General features: G+C 50.0%; 1 protein-coding gene and 2 non-coding genes across 13 annotated transcripts in view; 1 reads left to right on the top strand and 2 right to left on the bottom strand.

Moving 5' to 3' along the window:
- Nucleotides 1–20,965, top strand: part of CUX1 (cut like homeobox 1) — a 376,245-nt gene that overhangs the window by 10,387 nt on the left and 344,893 nt on the right. For 4 of the 11 annotated variants that reach the window (XM_053894150.1, XM_053894151.1, XM_053894149.1 and 1 more), the window contains exon 1: nt 543–1,283. The exons of 6 other annotated variants lie outside the window; for them this stretch is intronic. In XM_053894150.1, the coding sequence (XP_053750125.1) occupies nt 954–1,283 (330 nt within the window). In that variant the 5' untranslated portion in view covers nt 543–953. Of the gene's footprint in view, nt 1–542; nt 1,284–20,965 lie in introns of those variants that run through there. One more of the 11 variants, XM_053894156.1, reaches the window with a different exon arrangement.
- On the bottom strand, nt 18,238–18,310 carry TRNAR-CCU (transfer RNA arginine (anticodon CCU)). The gene has a single exon. It is a non-coding gene; the product is annotated as a tRNA-Arg (tRNA).
- Nucleotides 20,853–20,926, bottom strand: TRNAR-CCU (transfer RNA arginine (anticodon CCU)). The gene has a single exon. It is a non-coding gene; the product is annotated as a tRNA-Arg (tRNA).

Raw genomic sequence — 20,965 nt, 5'->3', positions numbered from 1 at the left:
GCGCCCCCCCGGCCCTGCGCCGCCGCCACCGCCGCCGCCGCCGCCGCGGGACCGGGGAGGGGGGCGGCCCCGGCGGCCCGCGGGGTGCGCGCGCGAGCGGGGAGCGGGCGGCGGCGGGCGGCGGCGGCGGCGGGCGCTGCGCCGGGAGGGGGCTGCGGCCCGGCGGCGGCGCCCGGCCGCGCGCCCCGCGCCCCCGGCCCGCCGTATTCCCGGGGAAAGTTTGTGGGGAGTTGCTGTGGGGGGTGAAGCGCCTGCCTCTCCAGGAGGAGCCGCCGCCGCCACTGCCGCCGGCGCGGCGGAGCTGGGGCTGGTGGCGCTGTGGTGCCGCCGGCTCGGGGGAGGGTCAGAGCGGCCACCGGCGGCGGCGGCGGCGGCGGCGGCGGCGCGGCCCGGCTCCGGCCAGGCGGGCGGGTGGCCGGGCGGGCGGCCGGGCGTCCGCGCGCCCCGGCCCCGGCCGGCCCGGGCCCCGGCCCGCCGCGCCGGGGCTGTCAGCGGGCCGGGGCCGCGCCGCCGCTCCCGCACCCGGCGTGGGGGTCTCCGCGCGGACCCCGGGGTTTGTTTACGTCCGGACGGGCGCCCCGGGGCCACCCGCAGCCGCCCGGCTCTTTTGTGTGCCTGCACGAGTGGCGCGGACCGGCCCCTCCGCGGCCGGAGACGCGGGTAGGGGTGCTTGGGGGTAAACTTGCGAGGGGCGGCGGGCACCCCGCGCGCGGGGCCCGGGGGTCGGAGCGCCCGGCGGGAGCCGGTGCGGGCGGAGGGCAGCAACTTTCCCCGAGCTCAGGCCCCGCGCTGCGCCCTGGCGCGCCGTCTACCCGGGTGGGGGGACGCTTCCTCCCCGCCGCCGGTCCGGGCGGCCCGAGCCCCGAGGCTCCCGCGGCCCCCGGTGACCCGCCGGCTCCGCTCTGGCGCTCTCCTCCGAGGCCCTGTCCTCCCAACAGGGTCCGCGGGGCTCGATGGAGCGCGCGGCGGGTCCCGTCCGAAATGCCGCCTCGGGCCGGCTTCTCGAAAGCAAAGCCCCGGGGCCCCCCCTGGACAGTGGTGTGCCGGGCCGTGGTCCGCGCGCCGAGCCCGGGGCGTTGCTGGGGGATCGTGCCGGGGCTCCCCGTCCGGCTCCGGTGCTGCCGCTGTGCCCAGGGGGCGCGATTCTGCCTGTCACCCCAGACCCAGAGGAGCCGCGCGCCCTCGGGGTTCGCCCCGAATCTGCCGGCTCCGCGCTCGCCGCGCCTGGACGGCCCCGGGACCCCGCCAGGTGGATGTTGTGCGTAGCCGGAGTCAAGTTGAAGGTGAGCGGCGTGTGGGTCCGAAGAGCGATGCGGGGGTGCTGGGGGGGGGGGGGCGTGGGGGCGCGGGAGGGGAGGTCGGTCTTCGGCTCCGAAGGGCCCCGGGGCGGCCTGGTACCGCGGGGGTCGCCCAGCGTCCCTTAGGGACGGCCGCGGCGCCCTGCTTTAAGGTGTGCGGGAAGGTAAACTTGGCCGAACTTTCCTAACCCGGAGGACTGGTGATAGTGACCTACAGTACTTTTAGGAGGGAAGCAAATGAACTCCAGATGCAGCCTTGGATGAAATGAAGCGGATTGGATTAAAACCTATATAAATGGAGTCTGACAACTTTAATTGTATATGCTTGTTTTCTGTTCCTGCCTACGTAAGAACGATAAAACAGACTCATAGTCGTTATGAAATTTCTTCAGATTTCTCGCTTAACTAGGAAGAAGACTATGTGAAATATGTATTTTCGATAAGATTAAAACTTAAAGGAGTTTGAGTATTTATTGACTAAAATAGATTACTCCAAAGTGTCTATTGTGTAAATTAGATTCCTGAATGTAATGAACACAGCCGAATGGCATTTTTGATAAATTGGTCTACCCTGTTTTAGTAAAAATAGCTCCCTTTTACCATAATTTAATTCCTGTGCTTACAGTAAAACCCGTTGTGGAATTTTGAAGAGACAAACCTTAATTTTTTTTCCTTGTCTTCCTAAATGTGACATTTAGCTGAACATCCATGAAGTTTATTTTTTAAGCATTTTTTTTTTTTTTTTTTGGCAAAAAAACTGCGTGGGAGGTCGATTCGGTTTCCAGAAAGGTATTAGATTTTAGGATCTCTTTGACACCCCACAACCTGCCAGTGATGAGCTCCTTCGGGATATCATGAGGATATTTAACTGTGTAACTCCAGGATCGGCCTGGAAGGTTCCTTGTCCGTTTATGTGAATGAGCTTTAAGGTGTTGATCTTGCAAACAAAATTATGTGAGCGAGCATCATTATCATTGTCTGTACGGAGCTTCCTTTAGCTTTTGGTGGTAGGTGAAGATTGGGGCTGAGATGATTTTCTGCCCCTTCTTGACAGGTTTGAAAAACTTCATTTGACTGTGGAATGTCAAAGTTCAAGCAGAAGGCTAAACTGGTTCTTTCTCTGGGCCCTGAAGAGGCCTATTGAGTTGGTATCCAGTTTAACGTCATCTCTGTTCCCATAGACAGTTAAGTGAGCCGATGAGACTGCAGTTTGAGAAGAGAGAATTCATTAGTTTCAGGCTCTTCTCGTCTTTCCAGAACCCCTGACCCGGAGATCGGGTTGCCTGCGGAGCCCAGTGTGGGTTGTGGCATCGCCACCTGAGGGTAAAGAGACCCTGTCTGAGCTAGACTCAGACCCAGGTTGGAGACCTCAGCGGGTTTGCTGGAGACAAGATGGTTGTGTGTCCCTCCCATGCCCCTGCTGCCCCCCAGTGAGCACGGGCTGAGTTCTGGTCCCTCGGCGTGGTCTTAAAGCTGCCCTGGGACGTGGACTGAGTGCCCAGAAAGAGAGTTTGTGAAGATCGGGCTCTATTTCGTTTCCTTTTCAGTCCCAAAGGCTTGTGGTATGGAAGTGCCAGTGCTTCGGTGTTGCTAATAAGACGAGTTGGACAAGTTTTTATCCTATCCCAGACTTGTAAAAAAACCAGGTTTTTTTTTTTTTTTTTTTTTTAAGACAAGAAAAACACCATTGTATAAATTTGCCTTTTAAATACATGTTTGAAAAGAGGACACTTTCTAAAACAAGCTCTCGTAACTCTGTGTGTGAGTGAAGCTTTTGGGGATGGGGCCTGCCAGCGACCCACTTCCCTTCGGGGCGTTATTCTTCCGTGGTGACTGGTGTTCCCCTTTAAGGAGTCTCTGCAAAAGTTAACTTTAAACATTTTCCTCTTTGTCAAAATCCAAAAATAATTCCAGTTTTGCCCAAAGTCCGTTTCTCTGATAGCTTTTATTTTGCGTTTCCCTGTTAGGGAAGTATTCCCCAGAAGTGTATTATTTTGATTACAGTATGTATCCCATCTAGTAAACAAATCAAGGGCTTCTACACAGCTGCTGTCTTTGTTTTCTTGGCTCTTTTAATATCAGTGTCTTTGAGATGGCGTGTGGGAGGGGGTCATTGTCAGTGGATTAAAGTTTTTTTCTCTGTGTGAAACTCTGTGTGGTTTTTCTGTTTTTGTCTTTTAAAGGTGCAAGGCGGTGAAGGGCTGGGGTTACACAACAGCCTCTGATACAGTTGGGTCCGTGGAGTCTCCCTTTGCCTCCTTCCCCAGTTTCACACAGCTCTTGCCAGTAGTTAGCTGCAGGAGGGGGTTGGAAGGGCGAGGGGACAAATTGCCAATCCCCTCCGGAATCACTCTCTCCTCATCCACTGAGCTAACCTTAAAAATGTTGTCTGGTGAGCCTATGGAGCCCCCGAGACTTTTACAGGCTGTTGAAAAAGTCCCCTGTCCTGTTGTGTACAATTAAAACAAACCCAGCAGGGTTTCTGCAGGAGCTGTGCGGAAGGGATGGCCTGTGCTTCCCTCCCGTCCTCCCCCCTTCTGGGTCCACCTGTAGCAGTCAACCAGCAGAACTGCTCCCAGGGCTGTGCTCGGGGTCCGTCTTAGGAGAGAAGACGAGGCTCGAGGTAGAAAATCTGTATCCGTTTCAGCTCATTGTATAAGGCGCCGCGAACATCCTCAGCGAAACGAAGGAAGGACAGATTTGTTAGAGGGAAGCTTGCACATTTTTAAAGAGAGAAATTCGTCCTGTGAAAAAATCCTGCAGAGCTAGGCCAGATTCGTACCTGTGCTTCCATTTCACACAGTTCACGTTTGATGTCCTGTAAATTTCCCGTTTTTAAAAAGGCAGGTGCATCCGCCGGCCTGTAACACAAATCCTACCTGAAAGTTACTTTAATATATAGGATCGCACACTATTTGAGAAATTATTTAAAAACCTATTTACAGTCATTTAACGTATGAAAGTGTGTGTATATAATTGCTTTTCCTATGAAAGGTCTGATTTTTACAAGGAACTGTCAGAGATAGAAATTCGTTATCTTATTCTATTGTTTTGTCTGAAGCTCTGCATTATGGCTGCAGAGAGACAGTTTTGGTTTCAACTGAAATTCCCCTGCCTCTGATTGTTTAAACCAGACCCTTAATCTTATTTTAACATACTTAAAACGTTCAAAAAAACCCGGAAGAATTGTTTTGTATAAGTAGCAAGTGAATGTAGTTTAAACACTCAAAGCAATTCTGGTATCTAATTGGAAACAGGTGGAATTCTTGGAATCCTGTGTTTGAATCTTATTATAGCATAGCACAGAGACACTTTTTACTTATGGCCATTTGTTTTGTTGAAGCTGTTTGAAGAGGGGCCCCATGACCTCTCATTGTGCCTCACTACTGTTTACCTGGACGTTCCAGTCATGCTGGGCATTTTCGGAACTAGATGCCTGTGTCTGCCGGGACACCCGAGAGAACTATGCATGTGCAGATCGTGGAGTGAAAAAGGAACTTGAATGGCATAATTAGACAAGCGATTTAATATCTGTGTTATATAGCTTTTATAGCAAAGAAGTTGTGAATTCATTTGTGATTTCTGATTTAATAAACATTTATTGACATGAGCATTTGGATACATTTTATTACACCCTGGTAATGATTTAGAATTCACAGAGAAATTACTGTTCCTACAAACTCGACATTTAGGGATATAAAGTCACATAGCAACCAAAAAAAAAAAAAAAAAAAAAACCTGCCCCAAGTTTGGGATATTTCAACAAAATGTCAGTGGCGGGGCTCTCTGAAATATCTTAGTCATGTTTCCTATTCTCGTTTTCAAAGCCAGCTAAATAGCCTGGTTTTGCTGCATGGTTAAGGACCAGGTTTTGGTTTGTGTTTACGTGTTGATTTTATTGAAGAGGACAGCCAAGATTTGTATTGAGCTGTGGGTCCTGTCACAGTTCTGGATTTGCTGGGCTGTAATCAGTCCCAATTTTCAGTCGTATTCTAAGGAGGTAGGGAGAGGACAGTGGTCTTTGGCTGGGCAGGAGATGTCCCTGAAGGAAGTTACCTGGGATGGGTGGGTGTGTGTGGGGACCCATGGCGTCGCCTTCATTGGTAGAAGCAGCTTTGAAGCACCTTAGATTTTTAAAAAGGACAAGTGCTACCCTACTCACATAATACGACACCGTTAAAAAAACATAATGAGGGCCAACAGCAGTTTCTGAAAGCCATCTAATTTGTTGCAAAACCCATCAAGGACCTTTCCTTGGAAAAGTAAACAACTCTCTAATAAAAATAATTCTAATTCTTGCTGTAATTAAATTCTGATAGGATGATGTCAGTGCACGAAATAAATCTTGTCATTTTCTTCATTTGAATCTGAAGGCTCTTCCTTGCTGCAGGAGGCCCAGGGCAGTTGGCAGAATTTTTGTGTGTGTTAGAGCCCTGGGCCATGGGCAGCCTGGGGAAGCTCCTCAGACGTGAACCCCCACCCCCGCCTTCCTCAGGACCCCCGTCAGACAGGTGGCTGGAGAGGAGCGAGGTTGGGGGTGTTCATTCCTCCCCAGAATTTACCCAGCATCACAAAGTACCTGGAAAAATAGCCAGGTAGAGGATTTACATGGAACTGAATAGATTCTACTGCTTTTCACTGAAGCATTTGTGAAAATGAGTTGGCCCACATCCCCTTTTTTTAAAATTTATTTATTTTTTTAAGTTTATTTGTTTTAAGAGAGAGAGAGAGAGAGAGAGAGAGAGAGAGAGTGTGTGTGTGTGTGTGGGACCTCAAGTGAGCCGGGGAGGGGCAGAGAGAGAATCCCAAGCAGGCTCCACGCTGTCAGCACAGAACCAGGCACAGGGCTTGAACCCATGATCGGTGAGGTCATGACCTGAGCAGAGATCAGGAGTCAGCCGCTTAAGCGACTGAGCCTCCCAGGTGCCTGGCCCACACCTCTGTAAAACCCCAGACACCACAGTGGGGCCCACTCGGCCGACAATTGAAACCTTCCATGCTTTTGACTGTGATTTACGAACAATGTTGGAAGAAATTATCAGAACTTACTCTGAAGCATGTTTTAGCATCATCCTGAGTATACCAGCACGAGGGTTGTTTTCTTAAAGACATCTTTGTATTTGGCTGTGTTTATTCAAAAAGTTAAATGAGTTAACGTTTTTTAAAAAAGTTATATATGGTTGCGAGGTATCCTGAATTTGGTTAAGGGAAAAACAAATTGACAAATTAGCTCTTTTTTAAGGGAACATTGCGAAATTGCAAGAAATGGAATGCCATTCTGACTGTCATTAAGATTTTATTTGGGTGTTGACAGCTTTTTGCTAAATGTAAGATGTTCAGATCCTGTCCACTCAGCTGGGAAAAAAAAAAAAACAAAAAAAACCAACAAACCAAAAACAACTAGCTTAAAAGCTTATTCCCAATTTCCCCCTAAAAGACAGTTTGTCTCACATGGGTTCTTAACCCCCAATACATTTTTAATATTTTATTTCCTCACATAGTTTTTAAGACCAAAAAGAGTATGAAGTCATTTTAGGCATCTCAGTTCTGTGATATATTGGACCTGTGACGGTCCTTGCTTGATTACCGCCTTCCCTCCTGTTTTTAGGGGAGAGAGCGTTATTTGGGTCAGAATAAAAAAGCTAATAAACGACACCAAAGGTAGATCCGTGTCTTGAAAAGCCCGAAGCTGCAAGCAAGAGCAGGAAGGGCCTTTGAGGTGCTGCCCTAAGTGCCTGCTGTCACCCCTGCTGTCACCCCCTCCGTCACCTCTGCCTGCCGCTTCTTGCCCTTCTCAGCTCCTGCCCTGCCAAGCCTGTCCTGTTGTGACAACTGTTGTTTTATAATTGTTTTATTTTATTTTTTTTGCTAAGTATTTGTGGAGCTCCATTATTTTGAGATTCTTGGAAGAAAGAGAGCTATGTAAATGAAAATTAAAAATAAAATTCTTGCTGGAGGGAATTGTGCATTTAATTTTTTTGATTAGGTTTGGGAAAGACTTCTTTTTCCCCCCTTACCCTGAAAATAGGAACATTCTGTTGCTCCTATCACCATTTTTGCTTCATTCCACAAGGTGTGGCAGATAATGGTGAAACACGTCCTTTATTTTCTGTTTTTCACTGTGGTAGTCGACCTAGAACTTGAACCCACGCGGTTCTGCCTGTGGTGAATTACTTCTGTTTCACATTGCTCTGCCCTGCCCTCACTGAGCACATAGGTAGCTACTGCCCATAGAACACTTTTAGGGGCGCCTGGGTGGCTCAGTTGGTTGAGTGTCCGACTTCGGCTCAGGTCATGATCTCACAGTTCGTGAGTTCGTGCCCTGCGTCGGGCTCTGTGCTGACTGCTCAGAGCCTGGAGCCTGCTTCACATTCTGTGTCTCCCTCTCTCTCTGCCCCTTCCCTGCTCATGCTCTGTCTCTCTCTGTCTCAAAAATAAATAAACATTAAAAAAAAAAAAAACACTAACCTTTTAAAGGGGAAAGATTTTGAGTCCCCAACATGCAGAAATTACAACTAAAATTATAGGAAGACCTGCAGATCCATTTCCACCTTCCCGTCTTGTTCACACGGCAGAGATGTTCTAAGTTGTATGATTTTGAAAGTGAAAACTGACTTTAGGAGCATTCGTGGAAACATGAATTTACTGGAATGGCTTCATGTCAGCTGTGCCTCGGTTTCTTGCTTACATAATCCCATGTGCTGTCACAGCGATCAGCCAAGTGGGGGACAAAGTCAGGTCTGGAGTCCATAGGCTTCTGTTCCGTAGGCATGTGTGGGACGCAGGAGCCAGATGGGAAGCCCAGGCTGCTGCAAGGCGCCCATCCAGGTGACTCGGTCCGCCGTGGACCTCACAGTTGCAGGTGAGCCCAAGGGGCCGGTGAGTGCCAACAGCCTGGAGAGCGGTGCTACGCAGTCAGGAAGTCATTACCTGGAGTGGGTCATCCCGGGGGACCCCTCAGTCATCTCTCTTCTCCCCACTTCTCAAATTTGTCACCATTGGCATGGAATTGAGAGAGGGAGGGTATTGCCAGTTGTGGCTAAAAGGTCATTGTCAGGGGAGTGAGAAATCGTTGGCGATTGTTTTACTTTGCTGTGTGTTGGTGTGCAATTCTGCTGCCATTTTACACCGCAAGGATGTTTCAATGAACCTCTTGTGCGTGTGTTTGCAGTTAGGGTTGGGGGCTGCTTGTTGTATATGAGAGCCAGATCTTTCTAGCACATGAGGACTGAATGTGTAGCTTTTACTTGTTTCAAAAGTGTTCACAACAGGTCGCAACCCATCATAGATGTGGCTGCCAGATTAATCTTCCCAAATCATTGATCCCGTCATGCTGTTCTCTCTCCTGTAGTGGCTCACTTGGGTGTAGAATGGAGACCACTCTCCTTCGGCAGACAGAGTCCCTGATGGTTGGTCCTGCCTTACCTAAACCTTCTGCCCCACTTAGAAGGATCCCAGATTCATGCTCAATTTGGGAGAACGCTCTCCTCCCTGTGCACATCTGAGCGTCAAACCTTGTTTCACGCACTCCTTTTTTCCTTGCTTTTAACAGCCGTGGGAGCCCCGTGCACCAGGCGCTGGTGATGCAGGCTGGGATTCCAGCACTTCCCATCCTCGGGGAGCGGGCCGCTGGCATTGGCTGTGACGGAGCTGTGTGCTATGAGTTGATGGAGGGCTGTAGAGGAAGGGAGTCCAAACTGGGGACCCCCCCACCCCACCCCTCGCCACTGCCAGCAGAAGAGTTGGAGGGTGGCTGGTGGTCTCTAAGGTCTGCCTCCCTTCTTTGGTGATTCTGATGGACCCCACGTAGCATCCGCCATAGCTTCCGGCTCTCCTTAACCATTCACGCTCCTGTTCTGCACCTTGTGTTATGCACCCCGTAAGTCCTGCTGCAGGAGAGCCATTGGCCTTTTTCAAGGGGGCAGCCCCCTATATTCGGATCTAAGACGAGTTCAGCTAGTTCATTTAAGAAAGCAAACGGGATTCGTTTTTGGATTGTGCAAAGTAGATAGGTATAGAAAATGGTTGTGTTTTGAAAGCTACTGATAGCCATATACGCAATCGCGACAGAACATGGATTTCTTGTTTATTTCCATTCCGTCTTTGCGAAGTGACGTGTACGTTGGTTAAAGTATATGTAATTGTATTTGTGGTACATAAAACATAAAAAAAAAAAAACCACATTTTTAAAAATAGAATTAGGCAGAACAATCCTCTGACAGAGATTTATTCTTTGACTCTGCCCAGGGCCTGAATGGGAGGAAACTTCCCCCTGTGAATGGGGAAAGTGCGCACTGTAATGATTAGAACCCAACCCGTGCACAAGAAAGCAAGCAGCAGGAGGCCCGAAGGTCCGGGTGTCAGCACTGGAGAAGGGTCGAGAATGTGCGCAGCCCCTGGAAGCCGCCCCGTGGGCCTGGCGTGCAGCTGGGCAGAGGCCTCGGACCAGCCCCGGGGCGGAGCAGTGGCCTCAGTCGCCTGCCTGCCTTTCTCTGTTTCTTCATTTACAAAGAAAGTACCTAGGATATTTTTGTGAAGGTGACGTCACTGTCTGGCTGCAGAAGCATTTGCATGGGTTTGGGGGAAGCAAGGCTTGCCAGGGGCATCTGAGGAGCCACAGACCCCAGGGCCCAGCCTGGGGGGGGGGGCGGTGTCCACAGGGACGGGGAGGAGGGAGAGGAGCCACCCCTGCCAGGGGCAGAGGGTGTGTTCCCTGCGGGGTCTGTGGGATTTGGGAGGTCCGGTGGGAGTTCAGGGGCTGAGCCCTGGGGAGGAGGAGGACGGAGCTCAGTGGAGAGGCTGCCGTTGAAGGCACAGGTGAGGAGTTGAATCGCGGGGTTTGAAGCTGGTGGAAGGTTTGTATGCCTTTCAGTCGGTGTCGAGAGGCTGGCCTCTCATTTGAGGTGGGGAGGGCTGGAGAGCCGATCTCAACTGGGGGACCCCCGCCTGAATCTTAACTTCCCGGCCCTGGGGCCCGGACTCCTGTGATGTTTCAGTCGAGGGGCAAGAGAAGGACAGCGTCGCTGCTGGTAATGTGGATCGCACGTTATCATAGCTGGTCTTATGACCACTGGTGACAAGGCAGAGGCTGAAACCGGTTTTGTTGTTGTTGTTGTTAAATATACGCTAACAGCTATCATTTCCTGAGTATTGACTAGGGGCAGATGCGGTGTGGGCCCTTAACTTCTTTCCCGTCAGTCGTGCACACACAGCAGCCCCGAGGAGGCCAGAGGACCCAGCTGCTTAGGTGAGAAGCCGGGAGCCCAAGAGCGGTAGCTGATTCCTGGGCCCATGGCTTTCCTGCTGATCCCTGCTGTTCAAGAGGCCGGCTCTGCAGAAGCCGCAGGGTCCTCGTGATGAGGCGCTGCAGTGGGGGGACTCAGGAGCAGGCCCCTGTCCACGGACCACTCCCCCCACCCAGCCCCGAGATGAGTTTGGGGTGGGGAAGTCACTTAGTGTGAGTCACCCGGGATGAAAATGAAGCCTGGGGTGGTGGACGTGCATGTACCTGAGTTGACCTCGGTGGGTGGACACCTTCTGTGGGAGACCTTGGTGGAGTTGTGAGCCTTTCTAGAGCCTCCCCTGCCTTGAGACTCGAAAGAACTTTTCTAGAGCCTCCCCTGCCTTGAGACTCGGAGTCATAGCGATGGGGTCCTAGCGATGGAGCACCAAAGAGAAGGTAATCCGATCCTCCTTGGCCGGCAATGAATCTTCCCATCAGCAAACTTTATCTGGTTGGTACCTGGGGTGCAGTGATGGCCTCGAGCTGAAGGTAGCCCTCCTTTCTGTGTCCCCTGCTATCCTCTGTGCCCTGTCTGTGCATCCAGCAAATGGCGGCGGAAGAGATCTGGGGAAATGGGAGGCAGGAGAGAGGCCTGATCCCGGGACCTGGGCCACGGGGAAGGAGGGAAGGAGCTGGTGGCCCAGAGGCTGTGCCCTGTTCAGCTGCGGTGGCTGGGGAGCACAAACCTAACCAGGGCTGGTCTCTGAGACATGGGACCTGAGCTGGTGTTGGGAACAGTTTGCTGTGAGAGCCTAATATTTGTGTTTTCACCCTGGATGGCCAAGACAAAATCCCCGCTCGCTGAGCCCCTGGGAGTCTGGCCGATTGAGGCACAGCAGTGATGCTGGGTTCAGATCCGTGCAGTATCACCTGCCAGCACCAGCCACACCAGGGCTCTGTCCTCAGTTACACATGGAAGGCATTGTTGGGGTTTGTTTGGCGAGAGGCTGGCTTTGTAAGGGGTCTGCGGGTGAGCATCTGTCCCGAGAGAAGAAGTCTGGCCAGGTGATACTCCTTAGATCTCAGCTTACTTTAGTCGAGGACATTATCATGGAAAAACGGAGCTTCTAGGCTACTCTGGATTCAGATGACTGTTTTTGCGTGTCTGGTTTTTTTGGGACGATGCAGCTTTTTTTGTAATGAAGTTTTACAAATTTAAAAAGAAAACCTACAAGGTGCAGCCGGCTTGGAAATAATGCAGCGTGTTTGAGCGAAGTTGCTGGCAGTTTGGTTTGTTTTGGAGTGACTCCTTTTTTGCACGGACCGTTGGGGCCATTCGTTCATTCCTCAAGAGTGTCTCCACGGTGCCTGATCACCCCTGGGGTGCCAAGAGGAACGGGTCCCCAGCCCTGCTGCTCGATGAACTGCAGGACACCCCGTATCCCCAGGTGTCAGGATTATAAGGCCTGGGTCCTGGAAAGATGGTCCTTGGCTGTCCTGCTCCCTTGACTGATTTCATCTCCTGTGGGCCATGCAGGGTTGTAGCACAGCATTCTAATGACCAGAACAGTGGGGAAACCCCGGCCTTCAGGGGACCTACCTTCTAGCAGGGAGATGGAGAGCGAAGGTACGGAAGACGTCCATGACGTATTGCCCGTGCCCAGGGCCGTGGAGCAGACAGAACGGGACCTCAGCGCGCAGCCCCACTGAGTCATCGGAAGGGCTGACCAGAGTGAGGCGGGAGGGGTGGTAAAGACAGTGGGAGGGGTGTGTGGAAGGCACAGTTCTGGTGAGAGGTGGGGAGGGACAGGAGAGAAGATACTGGCCCGAGGGTGTGGGGTAAGGAAGAGGGCAGACGGAACCTGGGCCCTGGAATTTTGGGGCAGGGCCCGTGGGGTCGTGGTGGCCTTGGCTGAGAAGGGGCCACCTATGGGTGAGGTGTCAGCAGAGGAACCTGAGTGGGGGAGGGGCAGGGAGCGGCACAGGGAGGGCCTTCTGGGTCCATTGGACCCCGGGCGTCCGGCAGGCTGGTGTCACCTGGGGCTGGCCCTTCGAGAGGCAGCCCTTGCACCCTGCCGCCTGGCTGGGCCCCACGGGTTTATTAAAGGCAGGTGCGGTCACTACTATCCTGTTCTTGAGCGTTGGGCGTGACTCAGATGTGCAGGGAGTCAGTCTGGAGTTCCTTTATTCATCCCTATTTGCTTTTTGTCGGTAATCCTTTGTAATTCCCCAGTTTCATGATGTAATTTTAATGGAATTAAACTTGAACACTTCGAAATTATGTAATTAATTACGTTCGGCTTCAATTACAATGACTAATTATAGCGTGATACCTGGTGGCAAGTCAGGCAGGTACTGGTGGGGGTTCATGCCTGCTGGCTATCGGGAGGGCCACTTCCCGTTCAGCATGGGAGCCACGGCGCCCCAGGGACAGGTCGCCTGCCCCTGGGTTGCCCAGGGCGCCTTCCAATCCCACCCCTCCGCTGAGGTGCGAGGTGCGGGGTGTGAGACACGTGGGAAGTGCAGGTGTGGGAGGGTTGTTTGGGGATGCAAAGGCTCGAACTTGTTTCCAGGTTGAAGGGAAGGACTCTTCTTTGTAAGTCGGGGGTGCCAGGGGAAGCGGAGGGCCCTGTTGTGACATTCTTCTGGGACGCGGGAGGGAGGCTGCTCCCAGGTGAACGCGGAGTGTCAAAGAGCCGAAGAGATGGTTTCCAGCGAAAAGAAAAGGTGTGAGAACCACTCTGGGGTGAACAAGGAAGGTGGAAGCAGGTTTAAAAAGGTTACTGCGTGGTGGTGTTATTTCCAGGTGACCCACATGCAGGGCTTCTGGGACCAGGAAACCGAGCCTCAGACCCCAGGACAGAGTGTATGTTTGCGGACTTTCCAGAAAGTCTGCCCCCCCCCGCAACTTTGCACATGGTGGTGGTTTTACTCTGCCTTAGGAGGAGGGAAGGGGTCTAGCTAAGAAATACCCGAGTTGATGGCTGCCTCTAAAACACCCACGTCTCCTAATGGGGGCTGTGCAGCCCCTTCCAGAATGGGGAAGCAGCGTTCCCACGAGGGAGGAGGGGGGTCGGGTCCTTCCGCCATGTCCCGGCACAGCTGCCCGCCTGCCCGCCTGCCTTCCCTGCCCCAGGCACACCTGCCGTCCAGCTGTTCTTGCCGGGAGGCTCCTCGGAAGGGACTTGAAACAGAGGTGCCTGCGTATGGAATTCAGTGGCCAGTGTCCTGTGTCTGTGAGATGCCTGCTGTTTATTTGAGAGGCTTAGGGCGTTTTTCCAAAAGCTGATTCTTATGCCTCAAATAGATTTTTTTTTTTTTAATGCCGTCTCTGAGTTTTCCAGTGTGTTCCCCATTGGGTGTACACAGAGCAGATGCGCTGGCCGAGGAGCCCCTGCTTCCAGAAGCTTGAGCTGAGGCTGATATTTGGGTTAGGGCGAGGGCCAATAGGATGTCTAAACATCTTACAGATTTCTGTTTTTTAAGGGACAGCGTGACCTGAAAACATTTCGAGTATATGACTAGGTTTACATTTTGGTTGGGGGATGTCCGGGTACAGAGTGCTCTTGGAACACTTTTTTTTCTATTGAACACGCTTCAGAGGACAGCTCCCTGTACACAAAGCCCATACCTGTGTTGTTACTTTTTTTTTTTTTTGATTTCTGAATTTTTTTAAATGTAAGCTCTATGTCCCCGAAGACATGGGGGACATAGTTCGGCCTGGGGCTTGAACTCATCACCCCGAGATCAAGACAGAGTCAGCCAGGCACTCATTTGTTACTTTTTGTTTTTTAAGATCAAATTCATATAAAATTCACTGTATTCACCTTTTTAAAGTGTGCAGTTCAGCTTGTGGGTGTGTTCCTCATGTTGTGCAACTGTCACCACAGTCGAATTCCAGAACATTTTCCACCCTCCAGCAAGAGGCTCGTACCTGTTAGCCGTGACCCCTGCATCTGCCCTGCGCCTCCCCCTACCCCATCCCGCCCGAGGCTCTGTGTAACCATCACTCTACTTTCTGCCTCCATGGATTTCCCTGTTCTGGATATTTCACATATAAATGGAACCCTACAACACGTGGCCTTTTGTGTCTGGCTTCTTTCATTCGGTGTAGTATCTTCTGTGTTCACGTATGTCGTAGTGTGTATCCCTTCTTCATTCCTTTTATGGCCGAATGAGATCCCGCGGGATGGGTATACGACATCTGATGATCCTTTCCTAAACGATGGGCATTTGGATCGTTTCCGCTTTGGGGCTTTTACGAATAATGCTGTTGCGAACACCTGTCTGTGTGCAAGTTTCTGTGCGAAGCGTTTTCGGCTTTTCTCGGTACACGCCCAGGAGTAGGAACGCTGGGTCACATATGGGGACTCTGTGTTCCCGTTTCCGAGCCTGCTGCTGTTTGACGTCTCGGGTGCGGCTCCTGTTTGTTCTCCAGGTGCTCATCTAATGCCTGGGCCGCTGCACCTTTTCCCGCTCTGGTCTCCCTCCGGCCGCCTCGTCGGGTTCCTTGCGTGGTGGAGCTGCCTCACTTTGGAACCAGCGTGAGAGACAGGTGGACGCGTGAGCAGGCCGTGTGTTTGGCTAACGGCAGATGCTGTTGGTGGCCCACCCGGGGTCTCTCCCCTCTGCGCCTGCCTGCCTCCTCACTCTTCCCCGCACCGGGGCGAAACCAGATGTTTGTCTAAACTGTCCTGGCAGGGCCTTCCCTGTGGCCAGGCGTGGTGGGGGTTGCCCTTGGTTCTGGCCAGAGAGGCAGGGGATGTCAGGGTTGCTGCTGGAAAAGTGCTGCTTCTCTCCTAAAAGGAGATGAGCCAGGACAAAGCCCATGAACGTGCCTGTGGGCAAAGAGGCTCCAGGGCCAGCTGCCACCAATCTAAGCATTGGCGGGCCGGTGGGGGTTGGGGGGCAGGACAGTGTGCAATGCAGGGGACGCGGAGCAGGAATGTGGAAGGGGCCTGGGCTCTCAGTCTTGCAGTCGCCCTTCCCCCAACTTTCTGTGATGGGAAACAGGAGTGTTACGGTTAAAATCCGGATGGTAGAAAGTTTCTTTTGGCTGCTTTGCTGGTGTGGACTTAGTAGTCCTGCCTTTGAGATGCTCTGGTTCTGGATGAGGGTAGACATGAGAGCATGAGGAGGAGTGTGTGCTCCAAGCTGTCTCTCCTAGCAGCAGGCAGGGTCCCATTTGCCCAGCCAGATGTCCCTCGATACTTTGCATGGAGCCAATAAAGCATTAAGCAATTAGAATGGTTAATATTCAGTTAAGTATAATTAGAAGCTGGTGTAAATTGTGAATGAAATTGACAGGTTCCAGAAGTTAAGGCAAAATACCAAATCTTTTTCAGCTGTGTGTGTGTGTGTGTGTGTGTGTGTGTGTGTGTGTGTGTTCTGCGAGGGTCTGTCGATTCAGATAGGTGTGGAATTGACACGGAGGGCCGTCACCAACTCAGTTCGTTGTAATTTTCCAAGTTTAGGAACATCCTGCCGATTGTTTTATGGTGTTAAACATTGAAATCCTTAAGTCAAAGTGTAAGAGTTTTAACACCGATCTGTACGAGATGGGCAGGAAAATCCAGACCCCTGTTTTCTGTCTGCCTCTGGGGGTATGTGTGTGTGTGTGTGTCTCACCCTCATCACTCATCAGTTCACAGCACACATGATTCATCTTAGTAAGTTTTTCTTCCTTTAGGCTCCACCCCCATTTCTAGACGCTGGCCCTCCCGCCCTATGCTGGTGTTTAGTATGCCTCTACACAGCTGTATTCTTTTTTTTTTTTTTTTTTTTTCAACGTTTTTAATTTATTTTTGGGACAGAGAGAGACAGAGCATGAACGGGGGAGGGGCAGAGAGAGAGGGAGACACAGAATCGGAAACAGGCTCCAGGCTCCGAGCCATCAGCCCAGAGCCTGACGCGGGGCTCGAACTCACGGACCGCGAGATCGTGACCTGGCTGAAGTCGGATGCTTAACCGACTGCGCCATCCAGGCGCCCCCACAGCTGTATTCTTGTGAACGGGGCGCCCTGCTTTGTAGGTGTAAGTAGCTTAACTCCTGTCTGGTGATGTGCTGTACGTCTTTCTCCCTCCTTTTCACTCGTCACTGGTTTGGAGATCTGACCATGATCCCTACACAGTTTGGTCGTCCTTCATGATAGCTGCATTGGATTCCATCTGAAGAATCCACTTGTCTTGGTTCGCTCAGGCTGATCTAACAAGATACCCTAGACTGGGCGGCTTAAACAACACACATTTTATTTCTCACGGCTCTGGAGGCTGAAAGTCCAAGGTCAAGGTGCCTGCAGATTGCATTCCTGGTGAGCGTCCTCTTCCTGGCTTTCAGACTGCTGTATCCTCCAGGCGACAGACGGGCCTGAGAGAGAGTGAGGGAGCACCCTGGTGTCTCTTACAAGGTTGCTAATGCCATCGTGGGGACCCCACCCTCATGACCTTCGAAAGACCCACCTCCAGATGTCATCACTTCAAGGGCTAGGACTTCAGCATATGAATTTGGGGGACATAAGTTCAGTTCTTAGCACCGCCCGGCTTCTGGGTCCATTTCCGTGGGGGTGGCTCCACACTGTGGTCTCTAATACCCCAGTGCCTCTGGCATCCTTAACGCACAGGGCATGATGGCTGGTCCAGGAGTGGGTTGCTGCGTCCAGAGTGAAAAGGGCTGTTAATTTCACTAAGTGCTGCCAGATTGCTTCCCAGAGCAGAGGCACCACTGCTCTCTCCACGTTCGTGTCAGCACTTCCTGGAGACTTTTTGCCATTCTGATGGTTTTAAAGTGGTACTTCAGCGTTGTGTGATTCTTCTCTAATCACCGGGAAGGTTCATACTTGTTACCTACCTCTTTTATACTTCTAAGATTTTCAGATTTACCCTTCTGTAAATTGTCTGGTCATATAGTATTTTGTTTTGTTTTTTTTTTTTAATGATTTACTTTTTTGTTGTTGTTGATTTGTAAGAGTTCTTTGTATGTTTTGCATGCTAATCCTTTGTTGGTTTTTGCTGTTGCAAATGATCTTTCCCAGTCTCTTTTGTTGATTTGCCTGTAGTGTCCTTCAATACGTAAAAAAACTTAATTTTGATGAACTCCAGTCTATTCGATTTTCCCCCTCATGTTTGGTGTGTGATTTCCCTCTTGAGAACATCTTTCCCCATTCGGAATCACGAAGATAATCATGTACTTTTTTTTTTTTTTTTTTTTTTTAATTTTTTTTTTTCAACGTTTTTTATTTATTTTTGGGACAGAGAGAGACAGAGCATGAACGGGGGAGGGGCAGAGAGAGAGGGAGACACAGAATCGGAAACAGGCTCCAGGCTCCAAGCCATCAGCCCAGAGCCCGACGCGGGGCTCGAACTCACAGACCGCGAGATCGTGACCTGGCTGAAGTCGGACGCTTAACCGACTGCGCCACCCAGGCGCCCCACTTTTTTTTTTTTTTTTTTAATGGTTCTTTAAAAATGAAATCTTTTCTAATTCATTTTTGGTTGGTTTTCATTTTTGAGAGGGAGACCGAGCACAAGCCAGGGAGGGGCAGAGAGAGAGGGAGACACAGAATCCAAACGAAGCAGGCTGCAGACTCTGAACTGTGGGCTCAAACCCACAAACAGTGAGATCGTCACCTGAGCTGAAGTTGGGTGCCCAATCGACCGAGCCACCCAAGGGGCCCCATGTCTTTTTTTTCTCTTTTAAAGTTTATTAAGTAATCTTTATGCCCAACGTGGGGCTTGAACTCATAACCCTGAGATCAGGAGTCTCATGCTCTACCAAGTGAGCCAGCCAGGTGCCCCAAAGATACTCGTATTTTGATGGCTATGTCACATAACCATCAAACATTGGTCTTCCTCGTTTAGATCTTTAGGTTGGAAATGGTTTTTGCACAGAGAGGTAGCCAGGTTTTCCAACATTGCTGAACGGTTTTGTCTCCTACCCTGTGATTTTGGGAGCCACGTCTCTTGTACGTCAGGGCCTCATATACACGTGGGGATGCTTCTAGGGTCATTCTTTTGTTCTGCCCCCTATTTGTTTCTTCTTGCACTGGCACCACACCATTTTACGGTGGCTTTATATGCGTTTTAATTTCTGATCACGTGAATTTATCCTCTTTGGCTCTTTTTCTTTTTTTTTTTAACGTTTTTTTTTTTGGCTCTTTTTCTTTTTTTTTTTAACGTTTTTTTTTTGTTTTTTTTTTTATTTTTGAGACAGAGAGAGACAGAGCATGAACAGGGGAGGGGCAGAGAGAGAGGGAGACACAGAATCTGAAGCGGGCTCCAGGCTCTGAGCTGTCAGCACAGAGCCCAACGTGGGGCTCGAACTCACAGACCGCGAGATCGTGACCAGAGCCGAAGTCGGCCGCTTAACAGACTGAGCCACCCAGGTGCCCCAACTCTTTGGCTCTTTTTCAAAGCACTTTGGCGACTCAAGGTCTATTGTTCTTTGATGCACATATCTGTCTGGTTCCCCCTCAAGTTCTGCTGGAGTCTCTATTGCATTTGGATGAAATCTACAGGTTAATTTGGGGGCGGGGGGAAATGAAGACCTTTTAAGTTGTCCCATCCTTGAACAAAGATACTTCTCCATTTATTTAGGTCTTCCTCCTCCAAAAAGGTTTTGTGAAATCTTTATTTAATTAATTTCTAGTCCTTTACAGTTTTGTGGTGTCGTGACCAGTGTCTTATTTAAAAACATTTTTTTTTTCTTTTGATTGATGACTGTGGTATGGAAGAAAAACAACCGGTTTTGTTTGCCGATTTTGAAACTGGCAGGCTTGCTGAGTCTGTTTCTAGTTTTACTGATTACCTTGACTCTGTTACCTTTCCCTGGGGATAATATCATATGCAAAAAAAGTGACTCTTTTGTTTACCCCTTTCCTTCCACTCCTTGAACCAGAGTGGCTTGTTTTGTTGGCCAGAAACTCAAGGACTCGCATAGTGGTTTAGTGATGGTGGCCTGCTCTTTCCTGGTCTCAAGGGAATTTTTGGTAGATGCCTTAAACAGATTAAGCAATTACCTTGATTCCCTTTCCCTTCCTTTTCTGAGAGTTTTTTTTTTTTTTTTTAAATAATAATTAGGTGTTGACCTTTAGCAAATACTTTTTCTTAAAATCTATTCATAGCCATGCGATTTTGATCCCTTAGTCCATGCATGTGATAAATTGCATTGCAGTGATGGATGCTTTGAGGCCAGATCATGCAGTGCATTGTGGGGCCAACTGTGTCTTGAATTTTAAAATATGGTTGGATTTGATGCCTAGTTTTGACATCTGTGTTACCCAATAAAATCGGCGTATACTTTTCTTACCCTTATCTAGTTGGAATTGAAACTATACGGGTCTCGTGTAAAATAGGTTAAACTTATTTTGGGATCATTTCTATGAGATAAGGAACGCCTGTAGCTTCAGCGTGATCGGGCTCCCCCTGTCCCGCCGTGGGTCCTGAGACTGAGTGTGGCGAGCAGGCGTTCACCGTCTCACTCTCTTTATTAGTCTGACTCTTCCTTTTGTAGACCAATCTGGGCATTTTATAACTTTCTAGAAATATGTCCATTTCATCGTGGTTTTAACACTTATTCTTGTATGAGTGTTCGTAATATTTTCATGATTTGTGTAAATCTGTTGTTTTAGTGCTAGCTGCTTCACATTTTCTTTCTAGATTCTGTATTTCTGAACGTGTCTGTGACTTCTTTTCAGTCTCCTGTAGAGTTTGGTTTGTCTTATGAGTTCTTAAACGAAAACTGCCTTTTGCCCTTCTTGCCCTCTTTGTCCTTTTTTTTTTTCTTTTGAGTCACTGATTTTTCTCCTTTATTTCACTCCTCTTAAAGGGCACTCTTTGTTCCAAACGTCTGTTTTTGAAAGTTCAGCTTTTGGGGTGCCTGGGTGGCTCAGTCGGTTAAGCGGCCGACTTCGGCTCAGGTCATGATCTCGCGGTCTGTGAGTTCGAGCCCCGCGTCGGGCTCTGTGCCGACAGCTCAGCGCCTGGAGCCTGTTTCAGATTCTGTGTCTCCCTCTCTCTGACCCTCCCCCGTTCATGCTCTGTCTCTCTCTGTCTCAAAAATAAATAAACGTTAAAAAAAATTAAAAAAAAAAAAAGTTCAGCTTTTAATAGTTTACATTCTTTATCGTTTTCTGATGAGTGTATTGAAAGCCGTAATATTTCTTCTAAAAATTGCTTTAGCACTGCTCCATAAACTGACAGTTAGTGCTTTCATTTTTATTCACTTTGTAATTTTGTATTCGTTTTGTAATGTCCCCCTGTAACCCAAGGGTTAGTTAATTGAATGTTTTTCCTAGATTTTTGACATTTATTTTATTGATTGATCGTGGGCTCCACGCCCAACGTGGAGCTTGAACTCACGACCTTGAGATTAGGAGTCACGTGCTCTACCAACTGAGCCAGCCAGGGCCCCTGGATTTTTGACATTAAAAAAACAAAAAAACAAAAA

The sequence above is a fragment of the Panthera pardus genome, unplaced genomic scaffold (genome assembly GCF_024362965.1).
Source record: "Panthera pardus isolate Hobbes unplaced genomic scaffold, ASM2436296v1 HiC_scaffold_4, whole genome shotgun sequence".
Classification (NCBI taxonomy): Eukaryota; Metazoa; Chordata; class Mammalia; order Carnivora; family Felidae; genus Panthera; species Panthera pardus.
The sequence above is the reverse complement of the archived record's forward strand: the minus strand, read 5'-3'. Positions and strand labels throughout refer to the sequence as shown.